At 47.8% G+C, this 25,207-nt stretch overlaps 2 protein-coding genes and 2 long non-coding RNA genes across 9 annotated transcripts in view; 2 read left to right on the plus strand and 2 right to left on the minus strand.

The window, feature by feature from the left end:
* MAPK6 (mitogen-activated protein kinase 6) overlaps window positions 1-2,377 on the plus strand; it is a 28,917-nt gene extending 26,540 nt beyond the window's left edge. For all 3 annotated transcript variants that reach the window (XM_085070644.1, XM_085070643.1, XM_085070645.1), the window contains exon 6: window positions 1-2,377. In XM_085070644.1, coding sequence (XP_084926770.1) covers window positions 1-1,099 — 1,099 coding nt within the window. In that variant the 3' untranslated portion in view covers window positions 1,100-2,377.
* Window positions 2,285-20,267, minus strand: LOC146432743 (uncharacterized). Its single transcript, XR_014854307.1, has 2 exons — window positions 20,177-20,267; window positions 2,285-3,603 (listed from the first exon to the last, which is right to left on the minus strand). It is a non-coding gene; the product is annotated as an uncharacterized LOC146432743 (long non-coding RNA).
* On the plus strand, window positions 5,782-8,678 carry LOC146432744 (uncharacterized). 2 transcript variants are annotated; one of them, XR_014854309.1, is made up of 3 exons: window positions 5,782-5,862; window positions 6,163-6,371; window positions 7,008-8,678. It is a non-coding gene; the product is annotated as an uncharacterized LOC146432744 (long non-coding RNA). The 2 variants fall into 2 exon arrangements; XR_014854308.1 differs by having other exon boundaries at window positions 5,800-6,371.
* The window catches only part of LOC146432745 (E3 ubiquitin-protein ligase RNF113A-like), a 21,832-nt gene continuing 10,050 nt past the window's right edge, over window positions 13,426-25,207 (minus strand). For 2 of the 3 annotated variants that reach the window (XM_085070647.1, XM_085070648.1), the window contains one exon: window positions 13,426-15,339. In XM_085070647.1, coding sequence (XP_084926773.1) covers window positions 13,827-14,798 — 972 coding nt within the window. In that variant the 5' untranslated portion in view covers window positions 14,799-15,339 and the 3' untranslated portion in view covers window positions 13,426-13,826. Of the gene's footprint in view, window positions 15,340-20,784; window positions 20,901-25,207 lie in introns of those variants that run through there. The other variant, XM_085070646.1, reaches the window with a different exon arrangement.

Raw genomic sequence — 25,207 nt, forward strand, 5'->3', positions numbered from 1 at the left:
ATACCATGACAGTCAGTTTTCAGACCACGACTGGCCTATTCATAATAACTATGAAGCTGATGAAGTTCAGCGTGACCCAAGGGCTCTTTCTGATGTTACTGATGAAGAAGAAGTGCAAGTAGATCCTCGCAAATATTTGGATGGAGATCGTGAAAAGTACCTGGAGGATCCTGCCTTTGACACCCACTTCTCTACTGAGCCTTGCTGGCAGTATTCAGATCACCACGAAAACAAGTACTGTGATCTGGAATGTAGTCACACTTGTAATTACAAAATGAGGTCATCTTCATACCTAGATAATTTAGTTTGGCGAGACAGTGAAGTTAACCATTACTATGAGCCCAAGCTTATTATAGATCTTTCAAACTGGAAGGAACAAAGCAAAGAAAAGTCTGACAAGAAAGGCAAGTCTAAATGTGAAAAGAATGGGTTGGTGAAAGCTCAGATAGCGCTTGAGGAAGCATCACAGCAACTTGTTGAAAAAGAAAGGGAGAAGAATCAGGGGTTTGACTTTGATTCTTTTATAGCAGAAACCATCCAGCTTAGTTTACAACATGAGTCTACTGATGTTGATAAATTAAATGACTTGAATAGTTCAGTGTCTCAAATAGAGTTGAAAGGAATAATATCGAAGTCGGTAAGCAGAGAGAAGCAGGAGAAAGGAATGGCCAATTTGGCACAGTTAGAAGCTCTGTACCAAACTTCTTGGGACAGTCAGTTTGTCAGTGGTGGGGAGGGGTGCTTCCTCATAGACCAGTTCTGTTGTGAAGTAAGGAAAGATGAACAAGTTGAAAAAGAAAATACTTACACCAGTTATTTGGACAAATTTTTTAGTAAGAAAGAAGATGCTGAAATGCTAGAACCTGAGCCAGTAGATGAGGGGAAGCTTGGGGAGAAGGAAAGAGAAGAGAGCTTTCTCAGTAACAGTGGAGAACTGCTCTTCAACAAGCAGCTTGAGGCTATAGGTATTCCTCAGTTTCACAGCCCTGTTGGTTCGCCTCTGAAGTCAATACAGGCCACGCTAACGCCTTCTGCTATGAAATCATCTCCCCAGATTCCCCACAAAACCTACAGCAGCATTCTGAAACATCTAAACTAAAACACTCAGCAGACATTTCTTTTATATTCATGAGATGTGTTTGTCTTTTTTTATTACTAGTGTAAGTAATTTTTTTTACTTGAATCAGATGGTGTAATTTTGGTATGGATTTCATTAGTTTTCTGTTTACCATTGTTTTTACAATCCAGAATTACTTTCTATACATGAGTTAGTTTTGTTTTTAAACTGGCATGTCGTTTGCACACAAAATTAAAAGAATAGAGCAAAATAATGCAAAATGCAGGAGGTAACAAAAAATGCACTAAACCAAGTAAAAAAACCATTCTCTCAGTAAAACAGTGTCCATGTTTTGCAGAAAAAGAACCTTGCCTTGAAATTTACACAGTGAGACTGTACATAATTGCATGAGAATATCTATTTTTCCCAAAACATTTTTTTTCATTCATGCGTATTTTAGAGTTTTTCATACTGTACACATTTCTTAGACACATGATACCAGCAGCAACTGAAATGAATGCAGAATTTGGTACGCATGTGTTATCTACCTCAAGGTAACAGCAGTATGTGGCAAAACATTAACCACCCATAGTGCTTCTCATTATGCACTTCTATTTAGCCAGCATTATTGTAGTAGCTATTCCTATTGAAAATCATTCAATATTTATAAATGTTCTGGTATGCATTCTTTATAGTGAAGTGTTAATATGCAGCACTTTTATTTATTTTAGCAAATAAGTATATTTCTGTAATTATAGAAAGTCAACTTAATTTTTAAGTTACTTTTCAGATAAAAGTTTTTGTTTAGCACTATGGTTTTTATTGCCTACATAGCTGGATATATTAACATCGGCTTATTCTGAGGCTATCCAATACATTTTTATTTTTATTTTTTAGTTTTCATTTCAAGTAAAGCACTCACTGTGTATAGGAATTTGTAATTGGAGGTGCTTGATCTCTACAAAAGAAATTAGGAATTGCTTTATTATCAAATGCTCCTAGAAGTCTTAATTGTGTTCATTTTTTAAAAATTTTGTAATGTTAGTTGTGTGCATGGAAATAATTAAGGTACAACATTACTGTAGGTTAAAGTTCTATATGGTGAGGCATTTTGTTTTTACTGTATGTTTTTACTGAATGATTCCTGTCCCACTCCCAACCCCCCTCAAAAGCAAGCATGAATAAAATTAGGTTAAATATAGCATGTAGCATCTCGGTCTTTTGGAAATTTGTTTTACCTTCTGATTTTTTGAAATACTGGATGTATCATTGGCTCCCCTGTTTAAAACTAAAAACAAATAAAAACATGGCCAGCAAAAATGGCTGCTTGTGATGCTTTGTACACACCCTGCCAGAGCAAGAGCAGCTGCTCTGCTGCAGCTGGGGGCATTGGGGAGGTCACTGGCTCACACGGGGTGCTCATGGAAGCATGAGAAACTCTCCCTGGAAGTGCTGCTGCTGGGGCTGCAGCATCCTGGAAGGAGATTCCTGAGAGTTTCCTTCTGTCGTGGTGCTTGCAGCCTGTACTGAGGAAATCCTGTGCAGTGGTGTGGCTGTGGAAGCACAAGTGTACAGTAGCGTCCATAACAACTTCTGTTGAAACAATTGACTTCCAGAGTATAAGTGACCGAAGTTCCTGTTCTAATCAGTCTTTTAGAAAGATTAGTATGAAAGGAAAAGCTGCTGTGAAGGTAAGCATGCAGCTTCCTCAGCCAAGAGCCTGGCTGGAGCACTTCCAGGAGGAGGTTTTGGGACCATGACCAGGTAACTCCTGGGGGATGTTTCAAAATGTGCAGGTCAGGTCTCTGTTGCAGCAAGCCCTAGAACAGTATGTATTTCTCCTCCAGTTCCTCCCATCCCAACCCTTCCAGAGGGAGCTAATTAACTGTACAATAAAGCTACATCTTCTGGCAAACTCCTACAGCTTCTCCTATGACAGTGTTTTTGTTCCTCCAGATTTTTCCATCCCTGCTCCTCTGGCAGTAGCACAGCGGCAACTACCCTGAAACAAGGATGTGCCCCTGCAGTGTGGCACGGGATTGTCACCTGGGGAGAGGGGAGTGTCCTTGGGCACGGTCCCTGAACGTTTGTGCAGCCGCAGCAGAGGGGTGTGGGGCTGTAGCGAGGGGGTGATCAGCTGCCCTGTCTGGGCAAGGGACTTCTCAAGGGCTCTGGGGGTTTTTGTTGAGATTGGATGAAAGCACTGGGGGGGAAGTGCAGAACTGGAAACAAAATTCAGCTTAAAAACACATCTTGTACAAATGAAGTATCTTTTTTGCTTGGGTGGTTTTTTTTGTTTTGTTTTTTTTTTAAGAACACAAGTGAAGCTTAACCGTACTTAAGAAGCCTGTAAGGGTACAAAGGGAACGTTTTACACTCAAAGGAAGGGGAGAGTACCCAGCATGGTGCTTCAATACCTTTGTCTTCTACCTGTGCTGGGGAGGCAGTGCTGTCTGCTTTGGTGCAAACCCTGCTCTCCCAGCAGGCTCCATGCGTGGGTCACTGGAGCGTGCAGCTGGACAGTCGGGTTAAGTAGAAGGAATTCCCTATGTGGAGACAAAAGCATTTTGTAAGGACCGTGCAAAGTGAAATCACGGCTAGAAACTGAAGGTGCTTTGGGTGTGGTGCTGGGTTCTCCCGTGGCAGCCTGCAGGAGTGTTGTGTTGGAAGAACAGCCTGCAGAAAGTGCAAGATGTCACAGGTTGTTGCCATGGGGTGGAAGATTGTTCCTGCCCCGTACTCCCCAGCCATGCCTATCCCTGCAGGAAAAAAATAGGTCAGTTACATGTGTAGCCCTTTGGCTGTGACCTAGCAACGGCATTGTCTTTAGAAACAAAATATGGAAGAGGCTTAAATTATGAACCAGATAAAGGGACCACTGTTTCACACCAAAGTGCTTGCCAAGTACAATGGAACACCTTATTTAACAAAAAAAACAAATAAGAAATGAGAACATTAACCATCTTTTTAAAGTACCTTTTCTTCTCTAAGTGGCCTTTGGTCAAATGGCAGGATTTTAAAATCTGTTTAACAAGAGCTTCAGCTAGAAGAGGTGATGTCTAGAATAGACTGGGACAAAGCCTTTTACATGTCCTGTCGTCACACAAGATCTAATAATTGCTGAACAGTTTGTTCTGATCAAGAGTTCTCGGCCATGGTCAGTTAGCTTTCTCACAACTGTATTTAATTTTAATTAAATTGGAGTTGCTATATATAGTCTTAGCTATTTTTGTAAGACTTTGCCCACGCTGCTGGTAGTGATGACTGTGAGCAGCACAGCTTATCCGGTCTTTGCTGAGAGCAGAGCTGCTCTGCCAGGGCAGTGGGCTGGATGTGGGGCTGTGTGAGCCAGCTGGGCACTGGGGCAGACCTGCTGCTGCCCCTCTGCCCTGCTCAGCAGGGCACCTGGGCCTGCAGCAAAGGGTTCTCTGCCTTCAGCACAATCTGTGTGCCTGATGTTGTCCTGTCACCTTGCTATTGCTTTTTCCGTGCTGCAGAAGCTCTTAGAACCGTGCCTGATGCATCCCTTTGAACCTCGCCAAGTTCCTGCTTTGGTCCAACTGATTGCCTGCCGGCATTGGTTTATGAACAGGTTTTTAATGCCTCTTCTACAGCTGGGAGGCATCCACCAGAGAGGTTTTTTCCATACAGAACTAATGGTGCTATGAAACTGGTTTTGGTATTTTTTTCTGTCCCCTTCTCACCTCTGTGATAGTCAGAGGTAGAAAGCTTTTCCACACATGGACTTTCATCCCCTACACCACACATGTGTGTACTGCAAACCCCAGAGAACTGTAGGTAGGGTCCCGAGGAATTCAGTGGCACACTGGGTGCAGATTATTTCTGGATATCAAAGGAAAAAGCATCCTTGAGCTAAATCTGCTCCTACAAGTCTTCTTTCCTTTATTTATACTCATGTTGCTTTTCTGCTGCTGAGATCTGGAAGTGCTTGTCAAGCCTTCAGCTGGGTTTTACACAAAATTAAACAGCAACCTGTCTTCATTCTTCCAAAGATGTGATCCTGAGCAACAGCAGCCCTGAACCAATTTGTTTCTTACTCCTTGAATCGTTTCAATTCTTACAAAATCCTGTAAATTCTTGTTTGCTGTTCTGCCACTGTTTGCGTCAGACTTGAGCTGAACAACCTGGGAAGTAATGCCATGGGGTATTTAGTAACAAGCAAATAATCCAGATCACTGCTGGCACTCAGCACTCGGGCTTCCATTCCAGTGTCTCTATATTTAAAATGGTTATCTGCTTATGCTGAGTGCTATTCAAGAACTCCTTAACATATTGACTGTTGAAAAGTTCAGTGGCTGCTTTTGCCTGGGAAGTAGCCTGGCTGATGGGGTGATTTGTGTGCAGCAGGCCATGTGCAGAGGGAGCTGTGCCCAGCAGCCCTTGGGGACGTGGTGATGGCCAGGCATGGCCACACTCTGCAAATAGCTGGGTCAGGAGCTGGCAGCAGCCACACAGGTCATTTGCTTTCCTCAGGAATCTGTCTGCTGCATCCTGGCTGCAGAGCAGCCCTTCTATAGAGAACTCTGATAATAAAATACCTTTTGTAATCTGTGTGCTGGGCTACTGCAGCCAAAATTACTTTTAACCTTTATGTCACCCAGCCTGGATTGCTACGTGTGGAATGAAATACCAAAGTGTGCGTTTGGCAGCTGGGGGTGGGACAGGGAGCTTGTGACTTGTGTGGTGACAGAGCCAGCTATTCCATTGCCCTTCGTGTCCCAGCCTTGGCTCCCTTGTTCCCAGCACAGTCCTGCAGGGCTCTCCAGCTGGGCAGTGCATCCTGAGTAAGAGCATGGCTGTAGGGAAAGGGAGTAGGGAAGGGCTTTTCCATCTGACCCTGGGGACTTGGGTTAATCTATGCTTACATCCAATCTGTGTTTCTAGAGCACAGAGTCATTACTGAATTGCTGTCTGATGGTTTGATGGGTTTTCTTCCATTTTAACATTGGTAGAAGGCTGATATATTATGTCCTAATTTGGTATAGTTCTGCATTACTTGTATCTTAGTTTACACTTTTCATTTTTGTTGATTTCTTGCAACTTTTGATTTAGGCTTATTATATTCTCCTATTAATCATTCATAGCTGACTATAGTCCAAGGCCTGTGGGTGATCACTCACCTGCTTGGTTAAAGATCCCTGGCCACTCTCAGAATAGATGTGAGGCCTAAAAAAATACAGGCTTTCCTTTTTATCTGAATTTTGCCATGTTCCTCATGCCATATTCCATGGCTCTGGTGTTGTGTGGTGAGGAAGCTTCTTTGCCACACTAATCCCACTGTGCCTGGTGCAAGGTAAGGATACACCTCATCATTTTTCTGTTTCGTCTTCTGCACAGCATCTTCCCAAAGAGCAAGTGTAGCCAGGGTAGAATTTCTGCTTTACAAGATTACAGATTTTGAGTTTGCATCTCAGGCTTCAGAAATGGATGCTCCAAAACCATACTCAGGCAATAAAAGGACATTTTCTCATTCTCATTCTTGGTGGTGCCATTCAGACTGGATTAGAGCTTAAATCTTCAGTGCTAGAGGCTGTAGAGAAACAATGTTTCCATTTAATGTCTGTCTTGGATTTTATCATTTATAAGGATTTAAAGCGTAGACCTGAATAACTGAATGACAGATTTATTGTGACTTCTGTGCTTGTTTGGATATAGATTTACACAATACAGCTCTTGAAATAGCTGGGTAACTAGCAGAAATATTCTTAAAGCCTATGATTAAGAAAGCAGATGGATTTGGTTTTTGTTTTGTATCATATTTATCTCAGATATTTTCTGCTATTGTTACAGAATCTTAGCAGAATTGATGTTGACACATATTGAACAATTAAATTACTTCTAAATACTAAATTATCTTTTGGACCCTTACACACAATATTTCACTGGTTTTCCATGATTCTTTATTTTCTTTTTATTTGTTTTTATACAGAGAGACCCTCAGGTGTTGGAGTCTCTCAGTTTTACATCACATCTAGCCCTGTGAAGCAGCAAGGTGCCAGTCTATTGGAGTGTGGAGTGGACAGGAATGTCCTTTGGGGTTGCTGGCATTTATATCTGTGTTTCTATTGGCATTGTAACTGCATCACCCAGAGCACAGCGTCAACTTCCAGCAAGGCAAGGTAAAAACCTGACTGCCATAGGTACAGGACAAAGAGATTCATCATCCAGGACAGAGCAAACCCAAGAGAAAAGCAAACCCTGGAAGCCCAAGTGGAGCTCTGGCAAGCTGAGCAGCCATGGAGTGGCTCACAGTTTGCAGCTGGGAGGAACATGGAAGGGTCTGGCTGCCCACACCTGTGTGGCTCTTGGGGAGTTAATCAGCACCTGGCAGCATCTCTCCTGCCCTGAGAAAACCATCCTTACCTCAGCAGTGGAGCAGCTGTTTTGGTTCTTTGGCCAAAACAGAGAAAAATATTAAAGCCCAGAGTTGCTTGAGTGATTTACTGGCCAAGTGGACTCCAAATGACTTGCTGTAGGCTGGGTGGCTGTGGTGGGTCAACAGCAGGGACCAGCAGCAGCAGAGGCAGGAGTGACCATGTCATGGTCCAGGGCAGAGTCCAGCTCATCCTCCAAAGTGCTGGTGCAGCCCGGGGAGGAGGTTTCCGCCCTGCCTGCCAGGAATTGCAGTCTGTGTTGGCATGGGCAGGAGGAAAAATATGATGGGAAACAGGAAGGTTAAAATAATCCCGGTGGAAACAGGATGTTGGAAAGCTGGTAACAGAGTGGGGCTGCAGGGCTGCAGAGGGCTGCTGGGAGCAGGGAGGCTCTCACAGGGGCTGTTTGGAGCAGAACACCCATTCTCATGTTTGTAGACCCACACCAAAGCCCTGAGGCAGAGGCAGCACAGCTCTGCTGGCAGCAAAGTGGTATCTTGTGTTCCCCAGTATATGACAGATTATGGCTATTTACACCAATGTGTTCCCTCACCTTCTCCCAACACCTGCCTGATTTCTTTTTCTTTGGATGAAGGTCATAAAGCATTCCCTACAACACATCAGCCTGGCATCACATTTATTTAACAGATAGGACCTGCCAGGCAGCGGGATGGAGCTGTTCCAGAGCCCGGCTGCCAGCAGGGAGCTGGATATCTCCCAGCTGATCACAGCCTGCTCTCCGAGCTGCCATCCGTGGCGTCCTTCCAGCTACGACAAAATAAAAGCCAAACAGTGTTTGTCTCTCACTAAAGTGCCTCTTCTTCCAGGGGCTGACAGCAGCAGTCACTGCGGTGGATTTACGGCAGGGTGCTGCGGCCCCGGGGAGGCTGAGGGAGCTGTGCTCATCCCCAGGGCCAGTTTGGGACCTGTCAGAGGTGTTGCTGGGGCTGGCGAGGAGCTGCTGGCCAGGGTCCAGCCAGCTTCTCCACACACCCAGCACTGAGGTGCCTCTGCTCCTCTGGGAGCAGGGCAGCTCCAGTGCCAGACACTGTTTCAGCCTGGTGGGCTCATGAGAGGGCTCTGCATTGCAGGTTCCAGGCTCCAGCAAGTGTACACCATGCTCAGAAGCAAGTGTGAACTCAGTGGCCCATAATTTATGAGGTCACTGAGCCATTAGAAAATGTATACTAATAAATGTGTACTAAAATCTCTGAGGCTAAATCAAACTGGATTGGTCTTTAAGGTAAAATGAAAACTGCTGTTTTCCTTGAGTCCAAACTGCTATCCACTTATTTACTTTCCATGGTTAAATTGAATCTGCTACGTACTTTGCAAGTTGCCAGTGTTTGTCAATGCAGTGCAGAACCAGATGGACGCAGAACAGCCCTTGGATGAGGACCATGTCACCAGTTTAATCAGCCAGTTAACACAGCAATTCTCCCCAGACACCAAGTGCTACCCCAGTGAGGCATCCCAGCTGGACAGGCATCTCTGTAGTGCTTGGGAGGAAAGCTCAGTCGCAGCAGGCTCTGCCCAGCACCACACAGCTCCTGCAGCAGGGGCGCTGGGCTTGCCCTGGTTTCTCTGCAAGTTGCTTTACTCACCAGAATTCCAGGTGATTTGGGTCAGGAGGATGCCAGTGTAATCAGTGTTTCCTATAACTGTGGTTTCCCTTCTTTCATGCTCAAAAATGGACACAGATTTGTTCTCCAGCTCCATGAAATAGTCAAAGTCCTGTGCTCATCCATGAATGCCCAGATGTTCACTACATCACTTGACTTTTATGATAAGTGATAAATGATAGAAGGAGATGGAGTGCTTCAAGTGAAATAACTGACCGGAGCCACTGGCCCGACTGCCCCTGGAGCTCAGGCCATTTTCTGCAGCAGTGGGATGCCCAGCTGCTTTAACAACCAGCTCCAGTACAATTTTTGTCCAAGAAGAAATAAAAAGATGTATTTTCAATATGAACTTCTTCACTGTTGCAGGTTTAGACACCAATTTTGGTGTCTGCAGGCAGTGTCACAGGAGAGCCAGCTTCAAACTCATGGAGCCAGATCTGAGGAGCTCCCTGCATGCCAGGAGGGGAGAGTAGGGAGTGACACCCTTGTGGCAGCCCAGAGACAGTTCAGACTCATGTTAGTTTTAAATACTTGACACCAGAGATCTCTCCAGGCACCACTTCAATCCAATTTACAGTGTCTGGCTCAAGTCAAGTATTAGAAGAATTTGCTTAAGCGATTTGAGTGGCAGCGTGTGGGGAGCTGGGAGAGCAGGCAGAGCAGCCTGGCACCAGCCCTGGGGATGGTGGGGCTGAGCAGCCAGGAGGGCTCAGGAAACTCCAGCCCCTCAGGAGCTGAGCAGCCTGGAGGGCTCAGGAAACCCCAGCCCCTCAGCACAAGCACCCTGCTCTCCACCAGTGAGGCAGTGGCAGCAGGTTCAGAACACAACAAATTGGTCCTTCCCCCCTTCTCCTTAAAATACCCATGAAGCTACTGTAAAAACCAAGTAGGAGATGCTACTGTTCGAGCCCTGAGGTAATTCTGAGCAGGGAATGCTGCCTCTGGGCTTCAGGGCACCCCATTTCCATCTCACAGCCATGTAGCACCCCAGCCCCCTCACCACCCAGCTGAGCTCACAGAAATTTGGGAATGGCATGGATTTCTAACAGTTTAAGATACCTTCACTTCCTGGAGAGGGAAAGCAGGTCTCAAGAGGCTTTGCAGCATGCACAGATGTTAATTGCCTTCCTCCTGCACCCCTAGGAAATTTGTGTGTTGTCTTCTCCCCTTTGCAGCGGGGGAAATGAAAGATGGAGCAGTTAAACCTCATCCTACAAGAGCAGGGTGCTGACTGGGGAGACACAAACCAGGCTCCCCCAGATGCTGGAGTTTGAATCACCTTAAGGGAGTTGGAAGATTAAGGTAAGGAGGAAAGTCATTTGCAGCTTTAGCTCTTACTTTGTCCCTGAAATCTCTTCAATGTCCTGGGCCATTTATAGAAACAAATGAACCATGTCACCTGAATATGGAGCATTTAGAGGGAGAACTGGAGCAGTGGTGGTGATTAAAAGTAGTGCCCCGATGAGAAAGCAGTGGGAGAGCCCAGCCCTGCTCCTTTGGGAGAGCAGTAGCCATGCTGGAGTTGTGTGTTGGGCAGAGGTAGCACATTCCAGCTGGAGGCAGCACATCTGTGCCAGGGCCATGCTGCCCTAGAAAGTGAGTGAGGAGGAGGGATTCCTGCCCTTACTTTCAAAAGGGGCAGGCAGTCTGACATTAGGTTTGGCCTAAACTGACTGTAAAGGAGGGAAGGTCAGATGTGCCAGCTGTTACTGAAACCTGTTCACCAGACAGCATTAATGACTTGGGCCAACTGAGAGTTCTCATGGGTGGCATCATGGCTGAGGTGAGATCTTCCCCTTCTCCATTTCTGGAGTCCCTCACACTAGGGAAGCAAGGTGGGAGTAGCATCCAAACGCTGCATAAGGACTCGTTTGCCACAGCAGGGCTGTGCATGCCCTGGTGGCCACCACAGCACCTTGCCTGCACGGGCAGGGGCTGCTGTCCCCAGAGCTGCACTGTGCTGCCATGGGGAGCCTGTAACACACACTCCATGTGCACCATGGCCCAATGACATGGTGTGCTGTAGTGTGGGGTGCAGCAGCTTACCCCCCAGCCTTGAAGGGAAGCAGCTTGCTCTAGCATATGGTGGTAACAGATGTTTCCAGGGCCACAGCAGGGCAGCATGAGCTGCCTTGGGTGCGTTAGACAGGGACTTGATGGCCATCGTCACCACCATCCCTGCCTCCCCCTCACAGGAGGGCTCAGGGAATAATTCATTCATTAAGGAACAGCGTTGCGCAAATGACGACATAAGTAATTTTATAATGCTGTATGGTCAGTTCCAGTTAATGCATTCTTTAATTTCTGAGAATGGCTCGGCATTCAGCCCCTCAGGTGGTGTCAGCAGCGTTCCCAGCCACTGTCACAGCCCGGGCACGGGGACACTGACCGGGCACTGCTGAGCTGCCGTCTCTCCTGTGCTGGCAGCACATCCAGAGCGTTGTAAATGAAAATTTCCAAACATGAAGGCGGCACTGAGAAAGAGGAAAATTACCCTTCAGGGAAGTATTCTGCTATTGTTGGGGCAGCGTGGAATGAAAGCAAAAAGGATTTCAAGATCGGGTTTTGGCTGCTGGTTGAGGCTGTGATTATAAACTGCACCATGCCCGAACCAACCCCTCCCCCTGCCCAAGCCTTAAGCCAAAGGATTTAAACAAGCTCTTATGTAATATGGTTTTAGTGTTTCCAGTAGAAATAGGTGTTCTAAATATAAATGATTTGCAGATAAAATAGGCTTATATAAAATGCTTTTAGGTTTATATAACCCCGTGTTGGCATTGCACCCAGCACCTCCATCAGCTGCGAGCCCAGCGCTGGGGACAGTGCAGGGTGCTGGCAGTGCCCAGCTTGGTGCCACCTTGTGGGGCCACGCCTGGGACTGCTCTGGCCTCTGCACCACAGACTGATCCCTGTCCTGTACCAGTCTGAAAGCAGCACCCCTCCAGGGACTGCTGGAAGAGATGTACTTGGGTTGGAATTTCTCACGGGTAATCCCCTTCCTTCCCCTGCCCAGAGCTTCACTCACAGCAGCAATTGCAAAACATTCCTGTGGTCCTCCCAGTGTGTCAGTCCTGGGGCAGTGGGGACAGCCCTTGATCCAGCAGCAGTGGTGGTTGTCCAGACTCAGCAGCTGGACGCTGCAGACACTGTGCCTTGGGGTCACTGCAGACACTGTCCCCTGGTGTCACAGCTGACACTGTTCCTTGGGGTCACTGCACACAAGCCCTTGGTGTCAACTTCTTCGCTCCTTTATGTAAAGAGAGTTGCTTTGAATGTCAAGAGATGGAATTCTCCTTCATCCTGCTGTTCATGCAGGAATGTCTGTGCATGTGTGTAAATATATATATATTTATATACATTTATGCATCCATAATATATATACAGATATATATTACATATACATAGGTATGTGTGTGTTTCTGTATACACAAATGACATAGTGAAAGATATGACCACCTCCAGCGCAGGGCTGTAGGCTCTTCCCAAGCAGTAGCCACAGTCCCGCTGAGCAGCCAGGGGCAGCTCTCTGTCACAGCAAGGCCATCTGAACACTTCAGGCTCCTAAGGCAAGTATCTCCCTCACCATGAGTGTGTAACTGCAGGATGAGCCCTCACTGGCCATGCCTCTTCTCCGTGGCCACCTTCATCCAGATTGTGGCTGCTCAGAGCTGCTGAGCCTCTTGCCCAGCCTAGTAGTGCATCAGGAGCCACGACAGTGGCCATTGATAGGGGCAGTAACAATTAGCTTGGAAACGGTGTTTTCTGAGTAGAAAAAAATGGTTGCTACGTTACAACCTTTATGTATGGGAAAGATACTCAGTCAAATCTTACACAACAGCCCTCAGTGCATCACACCAAACAGTTTGCTCTGAGGGGAAGGACTGCTACATAATTTTACCTGCCATTATGTGTACAGAACATGCATAAAATCATACATAAATATATAGAGATATGAATAGATGTGCATGTCTTTTTTACACACACACATATATTTCCATATATATGAGAAACAAAAGCCCATTTTTCAGCTACAGTCTGGTTTCTGCAACAGACCAATGATTTATAGCTCCTTGCCATTAACATTTCCATTCAAATAATGCCTTATTTATGCCCATAAAGAAGAAGCTCTTTTGACAATGTGGGAAGAGGATTTTTATTGTGAAGCCAGAACTGTCAGCAGCCTCTATTATTTCTGGTGGGACTGACAGTTCTCCAAGTAACATAATGTCTTGGTTTGAAAGACAGGTGTCTGCCAAGAAAGACAGGAACCTCCCTTGGAATAGAGAATATGACCCCCCCTTCCCTCCATATTATTATAACTTTGAAATCAAGGGGCTTTCAGGCAAAAAGATATGGGAAAAGGAATAAGAGGTCTTTACTAGTATTTATAACAAGGCAACGAAGAAACAATGATTTAAACTGACAAAGTCAGAATACAACCTGCAATCCTGTTAGTCATGGTGGAGCTTCCTCTGCATGAGTCACTTGTTCCTGCTCCTCTTCATCAGTCAGACCAAAATTTTCACCTTTGGGCCAATTTGTAATTATTTCCAAAATCCCAGGGCAATTCGGGTTAACAATACAGGCACACTGCGTGATGAGGACAATCCATTTAGTCCATGTTGCATTGGTGGCATGGTAGGTAGGGGGAACCTTTCCCTTGAACATCCACTCCAGCGCTGGTAGCTGGGGAGCCAGGAGGAGTTGTGTTTCCATGCCAATAACTTCAGTTTAATATAAAATGGTGCTCTGCTACTGCAGCTCCTCTCCGTGGTCTGACTGCTGATCCTCTTCTCCTTCCCCTTTGTGTTTTTCCAATCTTGCCATCAGCTCTTTTGCAGGGTTGAAGACCCCATTGGTTTTCTTGTCACAGACGTAGCAGCGCCGGAATTTGCGGTACTGCCGGAGGGCACAGGTCTCACAGAAGTAGTGCCGACACCTGGTAACCACGGGGTTCTTGAAGGAACCTCTGCAGATGGAGCATTTGGAAGGCATGTCCTCCTCATCGCTGCCCACCTCATAGTTTTTGTTGTTGTTGATGCCATAGCAGCCTTTGTCCTGCTCCTTTTCAATCTGCCAGCCGTGTCTGTAGTCTGAGCGGTCGTGCAGGAATTTGCAGCTGTCCCCGTAGCCGCAGAACCCGGCCTCTTTGTAGTCCTTGCAGATGTCAGGCTGGTAGTCCCAGCACACTGTGGCCCGCAAGTGCTCCAGAGCATGGATGGGGCCTTTCCTGACCCGTCCTGAAAAGGTGCTGCCCAACGATGTGTCCTTGGGCTTCACATACTCCTGGTAGCTGTTAATGCCACGGTAAATTTTATCATCTTCCTTTCCTCTCAGCTCCTCCTGGATTTTCTGACTGCTCTCAAAGATGACCTGGGCATCCTTCTCCTTCTCTGTGTCCAGTTCAAACAGTGCTGTGGCTCCCATGTCTTCTGGGCCAACAGGTTTCGCCGACCTGGTTGATTTGTAGGTGACCCTGATCTCCTTGGCAGGATCCTCGTCCTCTCTACTGCTCAGCGCGTACTCCAGCCTCCCCCTCACGCGGTGCCTGTTCTTCTGAATCATGGGGTTAGGGGTGTCCTGGCGCCTCTCCTTCCTCACCACAGTGCTGCCCTCCTCCCCACTGCTCTCCTGGTCACTGTTGGGCCATTTTCGCCTGCCCCTGCCTGCAGCTCGGACCTGCTTCTTGAACACAAAGCTGCAGACACTGCTCTCCTCTGCCATTATGTGCTGCCAAACCAAGGTATGCTGGACAGCACGGTGCCACTTAGTGAGGTTTCGATGTTCAGCACACTTAAGTAGGTTACCCAGAAACTGTTATTCCTTTTGCACACTTTTCTCTCAATGCCCTCAGGCCGCACGTTGGGTGCCAAGAACTGTCTTGGTTTGAAAGACAGGTGTCTGCCAAGAAAGGCAGGAATCTCCCTTGGAATAGAGAATATTACCCCCCTTCCCTCCAAATTATTATAACTTTGAAATCAAGGGGCTTTCAGGCAAAAAGATATGGGAAAAGGAATAACAGCTCTTTACTAGTATGTATGAAAAGGCAAAAATAGAGAAACAACGATTTAAACTGACAAAGTCAGAATACAACCTGTCACCCTGTTGGCCTGGGTGGTGGTAGCAGTCCAGCTGAATGGTGGCTGCAGTCCCGCCGGAGTGATGGATGTGGTCCTGCTGAAGTGGTGATCCTGCAGAACGATCTGGTCAGTCTCTGGAGGTTCAGTGGTGACTGGAGCTCTTCTCTGGGAATCCAGTGGGAGTCCTAGGCCAGTGTTCCAGAGACTCAGTATATATGCAGGTTGGAATGTTTAGTTCCTCCCCTCTGGGCAGGGCATCTCACAATGGGATGATGCATTCTTATGAGTCACTCACGGAGGCCTTGATGGCCCATCAGGGGAGATAGCCCCCAGATGGTGTTATCAGGGCTGGGACATTCCCAGGGACCTTGATGTCCCATTGGGGTTGATAGCCCCCAGATGGTGTTATCAGGGTTGGGTCATTCCCAGGGGCCTTGATGGCCTTGATGGCCTTGATGGCCCTGATGGCCCATCAGTGGAGATAGCCCCTGGGTGCTGTTTTCAGGGCTGAGTCATTCCCAAAGGCCTTGATGGCCCATCAGGGGAGATAGCCCCCAGATGGTGTTATCAGGGCTGGGACATTCCTGGGGACCTTGATGGCCCATCAGCAGAGATAGCCCCCAGATGGTGTTATCAGGGCTGGGACATTCCCAGGGACCTTGATGTCCCATTGGGGTTGATAGCCCCTGGATGGTGTTATCAGGGCTGGGTCATTCCCAGGGGCCTTGAATGGCCTTGATGGCTTTGATGGCCCATCAGGGGAGATAGCCCCTGGGTGGTGTTTTCAGGGCTGGGTGATTCCCAGAGGCCTTGATGTCCCATCAGGGGAGATAGTGGTGTTTGGTGGGTTTGGGGTTGTGGTGGGTGGTGGTGTTTGGGTGGGTTGGGTTGTGTTGGGGTTGTGCCCCTGGATGGTGTTATCAGGGCTGGGTCATTCCCAGGGGCCTTGATGGCCTTGATGGCCCATCAGGGGAGATAGCTCCTGGGTGGTGTTTTCAGGGCTGAGTCATTCCCAGAGGCCTTGATGGCCCATCAGGGGAGATAGTCCCCAGATGGTGTTATCAGGGCTGGGACATTCCTGGGGACCTTGATGGCCCATCAGGGGAGATAGCCCCCCCCGAGGGTGTTATCAGGGCTGAGTTATGCTGAAGATAAAGAGCACTGCCCCACCTGTTCTGAACAGTTTATGAAGATGGTACAGAATACATACTTTTGGTTACACCTTCCATGTAACCTAAGACACAGGACTTCATTTTTAATCCAGCTCTGATGGAAGACACTTGATCTGTCCTGCTTTTTTCAGTCACAGGGACAAACTTGCCATAAAGAAATAGTATGTGTGACCTTCGAAAATGACTGTCACCCTTTCCATCTTGTCTGTGCTCTATTTTTCATAAAAGCCTGTCTCTGTAGTGCATTATGGGGGAAATGAGCCATTTATCTTTGTCTCTACTACCCTCATGACTGCTGGGGAGTCACTCCCTGCAGGCCCAAGGAGAATTCTGGGTCAAGCAGCACTTGGGCATCTTTTAGAACTGAACCTGCAGTGATTCATCAGCCACTTCCCTTTGAGAATCAATAGTCATTGTAGTATAAGTACTAATGGCCCCTCATATCATATACAGATGAAAATTAAACAAAACAAAATGAAAAACAAACAAAAAACCAAACAAAAAACCCCCAAAACACAAAAATCCCAAAGAAACCCCAAACCAAAACAGCTGTACCTTGGTCTAAATGTTTAGCCCTTCTGCAAACATGATGAGGCTGAAGGACAGGACAAAAATCCTGCAGAGAGGGCTGCAAACCAGTCACAGCCCTTGAGGTTCCTTAGGGACTGTTTGATCTCAATGACAAAAGTTGTATTTTATATATATAATACATACCATTGAATATATGTGTGTATATATGTATTCAATGTAGCAGTGTATTACATGTAACAGATTTATAGATATGTTATAAATGTATATATGTGTGTATAATGTCCCAATATACATACATGTGTCTGCACATACACATATACAACATGTCTATGTATACCTATGAACATATGCATGTCTGCAGAATCATGTATAGACTATGTCTTCACACATATGTTGCTCTTGCAGAGGTAGCTGCCACTTTTATCTGAGCTTTTAAAATAAGGTAAAAAGGCAGCCTGAAGTGATGTAGCAAGCTCTCTCCCTGCTTGGATTTGTGTTTACAATTCATTAGGGAGACTGAATTTCAGTTGCAGTAATTGGTCCACAAAATCTACTGTCACTAAAAATCCACCCCTTGCCCTCATACTGCTCTGCTGTATATCTGAGATGACTAATGTGCCACTTTATTTTTACAGTAAATGTGAAAAAAAAAAGGTTAATAAAATTTCTGGAAGAGAATTTTGCTTATTTTTCCCAGTTTGAAGCCGGGTACTCATCATGAAGGTGTGTGTAAGATCATAAGCCTCCCTCGTTAAAACTGAAGGTAACTTAGGCAGCAGCTCCTGCAGCCATTGGCAAGCCTTGGCTTGTGTGGGTTGGCACCATTTATTGGGACATCTGCCAGAGGCCTTTTGGCCACTGTGTGGGGCTGCTCTCCTCCCTGCTGATGCCCCAGGGGCTGTCTGGTGCCAGGACAAGGATCACACCCCTGCAGTGCACACAAAGCAGGGACCTCCTTCCTCCTCTAAACTTCATTTTGTCTGGGGATAGCCCATATCACCACGTACCACATTTCCTTTTCTAGGGAAGGTCTTTTGCATAGCATGAATGTGTGTGTATATTATATATGTGCATACATATGTGTGTATTAAGTATATATACATATATACATCTGTATACTTATATATCTATATTTATCTCCTTTGCAGTACTTGCAGACAGATAGGAAGCACAGAGCTAGTGACTAAACTCTGGGTTTAATGCCTAAAAATATAGATGGAAAAAAATAACTCATTTTACTGGCAAAAATACTCAGGCAAGTACTTTTGTAGGCACAAACCAAGCAACCTTTTGGTGGCCATGTAAGCAAGTGGCTGGGAGAGGACTGCAGTGGAGGGTGCTACTGATCCCCATTCATGGGAAGGTGACAGCAACATTTCTGAGTTAGACAGACATTGCCACAGAGACCAAGGTGGCTGGAAACAGAGCTGACCCTTGTTCAGGGAATAAATCCTATCTGTTTTTGCAAGAGGCATGACGTGCATACTTCTGCTAAAGAAACAGCATAAAGCACCAAGCACAACCATTGGAAAGTTGGCAAATCTGGTTTTCAGGGCTGAAAACATGCCAACCTGCTCAGGCAATGTGGGACAATTGTAGGAGATGAAAGACAGAAGTTGAAACGGAGCTCCGTCCTGGTGTTGTGTGCCTGGTGGAGGAGGCTGGCCATGGTCACCACGCTCCTGCACTCCAGGCTGGCCATGGTCACCATGCTCCTGTGCTCTGCAGGCTGGCAGGCAGCCAGCTGCCATCTGGGCACTGGCCAGGTTTGGCACAAGTCCTGGCATCCCCAGCCTGGGAGTGGAGTGTGCCCGAGACAGTGCCTGAGTGTGCAGGTGACACAGTGCCCGAGTGTGCAAATGAGACAGTGCCATGGTGTGCAGGTGACACAGTGCCTGGGTGTGCAGGTGACACGGTGCCTGGCTGTGCAGGTGAGATGGTCTCTGGCCCCCTGAGCAGCCCCTGGCCCATCAGCTCCCCTTGCCATGGGCAGAGTGCCCTCCCAGCCTGCCCCAGCAAGGTGTCTCTGCAGCAGGATTCCAGCCTGACCCACAGATCCCAGTTTGCCAGCTAGCAGCAATACAAACAGGTGAAAAATAAAACCAGCAGCAACCACAGCTCGTGCTTGGCTCTGGCTTCAGCAGTTTCTCCTTAAGGATGAGATGAGGGCTCCACTTCACCTGGAGCAGATCCCTTGCTGACCCTCAGGAACATCAGCACCAGCAGGGCTCAAACCTAGCCCTTTGCCAGCTTTGCCCTGGGGGCACCTGGGGCTCAAGCTCTGCTCATGGGAGCTCCACTGTTACAGACAGAGCTGTATTCATGGTCTTCCTTCACTATGTGACCTTCATCTCCCATTTTTTGAGGTTATACTGATGGAATTTAGATTTAAATTAATCCTTTGGCACCATCAGGTTCAGGTTCTTCCACCCTGAAGACTAATGAGCTGCATTAAGATTAAATCCCATCAGGAGAATACCAATGACTTTGCTCCTCAGTGCTCATTTAGATCCTTCCAAAATTGCTATCACAGTGCCATGGATCACACTGCTCAGCATCAAGGAGCTCACTGCTGCTGAGAAGTCTGATGGAGCTGGACTCGTGCTGAGCAAGAGGGAGGGCCAGGCGGCCTCAGGAGGCCTCTTCCAACCTACGTTTCCATGTGGTTCTGATATCAAAAGTCACCTCAAGGAAATAACAAACTAAAAACGTGCTCCATTATAGAGAAAGCTTCTCTCTGCTGCTGCTGTTTTTGTGTATAACATGGTCACAAACAGCATTTTCTTCTGTACCTGTCATATCAGGAATAAAAGTGATAGAGAAAATGCACAAGAAAAGAGCAATTTTCATAAAGTCTTTGTCAAAAATGAAGAACTGTTACATTCTCATCTCTCTTACAGAAGTCCATGGGAACTGTAAGCCCAGCCATACTCACCACAGACCACATGGGCAGATACACCCAAAATCCATGACCATTTTTGAAACATCAGCTGCATGAAAGCAGCTTTAAAAAGAAACGAAGACACAAACCTACACAATATGAAGGCATCACACAGCTGAACCAAAACCCTCCATGTGCCTTACAAAGATTGTCTCAGGACTTGGGCACAGATTTGTGCCTGAGCTTTGTGCCTCCCAGCCCTCTCAAACATGCAGTTTAAACGCTCCAGTAATCCCCAGACTTTCAGGGTTAATGATCAGATGTAACTTTGAAGGCGCTGAACTTGTGAACCAGGATGTGCTGGGAAAGGCTGAGGCATGGAAAGATTAGCCCTTTCTCAGGAGGAGAGTGTTAGCTGGGGCGACTGGGAGGGTTTACCTTTGGTGGGATTTCTCTGACAGGGGTGATGCCATGGCTCTGCACACCCGGGATGGCCTTTCTGCTTCAGGGAGCCCAAGCAGCTTCTCCCTCTTTGCTCTCTCCATGCTCATACAGTGCTGTGAAACCAGCAGTCAGCATTAACTGCATCCTGCTGTATGGGGTTGGGGTTTTTTGGTTTGTTTCAGTTCAAATGAGATGACACCCAGCCATTTGTTACAATTTTTCTGAAAAACATCACTGCTGTGACCCTGCAGCTACTCACCCAAAGCAAGCTAGCCATCCCCTTGTGCAGCTGGAGGTGCCCTGCCTCGGTGAGCCCAGCGCTCCAGGCTGGCAGGGGCAAGCCAGGGGCAGCTCTGCCAGCCCTGCTGGCCGCGTGGCCATGTCCAGAGCCACCTCCTGCTGCCAGCCTGCAGCGTGCGGGTCCCAGCCAGGGCAACCCCTGCTTTACCTCCGATTGTTTCATCCCTCACTCTTCCCAGGCACAGCAAACATTCCCCAAGTGAGTTCAATTCTACAAGCTATTAGGATATTACCTGGTAGGAAAACACGAGCAATTCTAATGGGGCACACGACGTGTGAAAACTCATTTCTAAGACAAATACCTTTGAAACCTGTGCCGTTCTCCAGCAGGCGTTGTCTCCCCCTTTCTCCGTTACACACTCAGAGATTACCGGAGCGATGTTTTGAATTGTTAAACTTCCCAAAGCCGCGCTCGACCCGGCGTGTTCCCGCGGCCAACAGCGCCACCGGGCGGCCAGCAGCGGGATGGGCTCGGGACGGGGACAGGGGGATGGATCAGGGACACTCAGACTACAGACACACAAATAATGCGTGTATGCATCAAAATGTGTGTGTGTATGTGTACGTGTGCACATGCTTGCGCATGTATGATTTATGTACACGTACACCTGTGTGTGTATATATCCATACGTGTATATATGCCTATAAATATACGTATTTGTTTCTATATATATATGTATAGAATTTATACACTTATACACGTGTTTATACACACGTATATGTTTAAACATACATACATAAATTTATAGAGGGACACACACATCCTTACGTGTGTGCACATAAACACCCGAAAATACGTGTTCATCTCCATACATTCTGAGTGCATACAGCTATCCATTGCTTCTGCCGCAGCCGGCGCTGTTTATCGCGGCTCCCCGGCTGGCAGCCCAGGCTCCTGCTCGCCCCAGCAGCTGCTCGCTGCAGCCAGCGCGGGGAGCCTGTGCCCCGCAGCAGAGCCGGGGATGCGCCGGGGGAAGGAAGGCGGGCAGCGGGGAGGGACCGAGCAGGGAGAGAGGGAGGTACGGATGGAGGGCCAGGGGGCCGCTGACCCCGCAGGAAGCCCCCGATCCCGGGGGGACTGTCGCACCCCCGCAGGGCAGCTCTGACACGAGTGGAGGTGTTTGAAGCCTTGTAATGCGCTCACTCAGCTGCTGCTCCAGCTGCCGTGTAATGCCAAAGTGCTCTCCTCATTCAGCTGCCCTCTGGTGTCCCCATAAGTGAGCTGACATAGGTGACAGGTGGGAATGGAAATCCGAGCCGCGATGATTAGCCCAGTGCTCATTTAGAAACGCTGGTTGTGTTCGGGCAGTGTTGGTTTGTCCCTGCCCTGTGTGGTGTCCCCGCACCCCTCAAGAGGCTGGGACCCCCCAGGCACTGCAAAGCCTGGCTCAGGCAGGGGGTGAAGCCAGGCTTTGACAAGCACAGCACCCCAGAAATCTGCTGCATCCGGCAAAACCGTTTGGGCTCTGTCCTGTGGGACAAACCAAGAATGTCAGCCTGTTGTGCCTGCCTGGACAGTGCCAAAGGCACAAAGGCAAGGTGCTAAGAACCTTCAGAAAATTGTCTGCCAGAGAGGGGCTAATATATTTGTGCCTGCAAAACAGGAAAAGGTGCAAAACTAAGAATTTGGGAGGGGGTGGGACGACCACAATGACCTGGCCTGGAGTCAAGCTGGACAACCTCCTGCAGGCCTCTTGCTAGAGCAACGTAAGCCTTCAAAGTTCAGCTTCTCCTCACCCATCATGATAAAACACTTCTAAGTACAAAGCACAGCAGAATATCAAGACTGGCCGTTGGCAGTTGCATTTCCTACAGCCAGCCTCCAATAATAGCAGGTTTCTACTGTATCTCTTGTCTGGAAAGTCTAAAGGCTCCCCTGTGAAGTGTTTCATCTATTTTAGAACAGGAGATCCCCATACCCAATATAAAACACTTACAGTCCAGACAGCCTTTGGCACTTCAAAAAATTTTTAGATCGTCTCCAAAATGTTGAACTTCCATAGAGTAAGGGAAGGAGAATTTTATTCTTTTACATTTTGCTTTTAGCATTGCCAAAGAACCTCCATGCCCTGATTTTCAGAGTCACTTGATTACTGGCGCAAGATGCACCATATGATCCCAGCATATGACATGTCATTCTAAGGCAGAGAGCTGTGGCCCTGTGTGTCCACAGCTGATGGCCCTGCACAGTGGGACTGATGGGGCAATTCTGCCCCTGCTGCATTGCATGGGTGAAGGCAGAGCATGGCTCTAACTCAGGGCTGCAGTTCATGAGAGCATCTTGTGACAGCCCTCATTCCTTGTGCCTGTGACCTGAGTGCTGCCCAGCACCCCTGGGCTGACCAGCCTCACCCAGAGCCCTGCCACCAGGCTCTGCAAGGTGCTGACTTCCAGCCTGGCTCACAGCCAAACCCACCGGTAAGCTCTAGTGAAAGGCACTGGGAGTGCTCCCCAATATTTTGCATGTGTGCCCAGCCATGCCACAGCCCAGCATCAGACAGAAGCTGTCTGTCATGAAGACTGGTGCTGGTGAGCTGTTCTCCACATAAGTTAAAGAGTTTCCAGGACATGTAGTAATTGTTAAATATATTTTTACCAGCAGCTTTGTTCCTGGCAATCCCCAGGGTCCCCAGACTGCCTGCATGCTGGACCCACTCATTCATGGGTTGTCCCACTGCAGAGAGTGTGGGCAGGAGAAGCTATGGGGATGGGAGGAGCTGGCAGGGGGAACATGGATGCTGGCAGTGGGGAGATAGTGGGTGCCCTGCTTGCTTTGCCCTGGCAGGACAGGGTCACCCGAGGGATGGCTGCCCAGCCAGTGGGACATGGAATGAAGAGCCTGGGGTGGCTTCTGAGCCAGCCCCGGGGTGACTCTCTCAGCAGGATGTTGGCAGCACCCGTGTTCTGCTCAGGAAGCCCAACAGAGGCTCCCCAACAGCCTCAGCTTTACTGCAGCCATCTGTGCACGGAAAGGCCACTCCAGCCCTCAGCAGTGGTCAGTGCCATGGCCAGTAACATGGCAGCAAGCACCCTGGCTGCAGTGGTCACTAGCCATTTTCACAGGCCATGGAGCCTGCAGTGGAAATAAAAATCCAAAAGGAGCAAATGCAAGCATGTCTGAGCAATAGCTGTAGTGCCTAGAGGAGCACGCAGCAGACCGGACATGCTGGAGACGTGCAGAGCTGTGCTGGTTTCGCTCTGATCAGATGAGGATGAGGTTGGTTTTTGCAATTTGTGGTAACAGCATTTTGCAAGCACGACAAAAATGTGTGGTAACCCTCGGGCGAACTGGGGCAGCCTCTGCACAGACCATGTGCTGTGAGGTTTGGCAGTCAGGCCAAGGGCTGTAACTGCCCCATGCCTGTCCCTGTGCTCCCTGGTGAGCCCTGCCACCCACACCAGCCCTTGGCCCCCTCCTGCAGCTGCTGGGCTTCCTCTGGGAGCTGCTCCTGGGGCTCAGCAGTGCTGCTGTGGGGTGACCTGTGTTGGGGACACAGCTGGGGCTCAGCTGTGGTCAGAGCCCTGCAGCCAGGCCAGCAAGGAGCCCCAGAGGCATGTGGGGCTGAGGGCTGTGAAGCCAAGGGCACACTCATGAGCTGGGGACGAGCCCTGCTAGCAGTGCCCAAAGCCTTGCAGTGGGTGAGCAAAACAGTAGACAAAATCAATTTGCTTTGACAGCATGTCCTTATTGACTGAACTGGTTTGTATTAATGAAATCATTACAGTGGGGTAGTGAACTGTTCATTTGCCCCATTAGTTTGCTTTGCTTGGAAGAACCCGACATTGAAGTACCCTTCACATCCCTTTTGTTAAACTTCTAAAATACACGTTGCACCTGAACTGAGGACACCACGATGGCATGGAGAGTGGATGTGTGTCCTGCCCTCCCTCCAGCTGCAGAGGGACTCATCCAACAGAAAACTGAGATGCCAGTATTTTGAAGGAGTAAACAGGACAATGCTAGAGACAAGACACCATGACCCAGAGCCGAGGCATGGCTTGATTAATTTAGCTCTCCTCCCTTAAACAGTTTATTTTGCTAATCAAGAAAGGTTTGCAGAAAACAAATTTGGTCACAGTAACTTGCTGATACAGGATATTCATATTTGGTGCAGCTCTTGGTGTTGCATTTTGACTGAGAACCAGAATGATACAAAAGGTTACATAGCACATAAAAAAACTGGCAAAACCTGGTCAACTCAGCTCTGAAAACAAATTCCAAGCCATAGAGTCTGTAAAATCTTTTATGGGTAAACTAGTCAGACACACAGACACTGAACTGAATTTTAAAGGAAATACTATGTTTGGAAGATCCTTTTTACAATTGCACATACTTTTCTAAGTCTATGGCGAGATGATTAGAGGCTCCTCTCAAAAGTGAGAAGCCACAAACCACGTGAAGTAACCTTGGTTACTTACTGGTGCCTTGAAACCACCCCCAGATCTATTAGCAAGCCCCTTGCCTGAAGGGGATCCACAGGCCCACAACACACACATCAAAAACACCCTTTGGTGAGACACAGTCAAACCCCACTGGCCTAGGCAGCTGGGTAGATGAGCCGTGGGCTGCAGCTCTCATGCAGTAAATTTTTCTAGCAATTAGCTAAAGCAGCTTTGAGACTTTACTCCTCAAAACAGCTTCAGTTATCCCAGAGGAGCAAGGTGGCAAGAAAGGTCAACCACTGCCTAAGCAAGACTTGGGCAGCTCTGGGAGTCCTTTTCTTC

This window comes from Lichenostomus cassidix, chromosome 10, assembly GCF_008360975.1.
Source record: "Lichenostomus cassidix isolate B80296 chromosome 10, HeHo_3.0, whole genome shotgun sequence".
NCBI lineage: Eukaryota > Metazoa > Chordata > Aves > Passeriformes > Meliphagidae > Lichenostomus > Lichenostomus cassidix.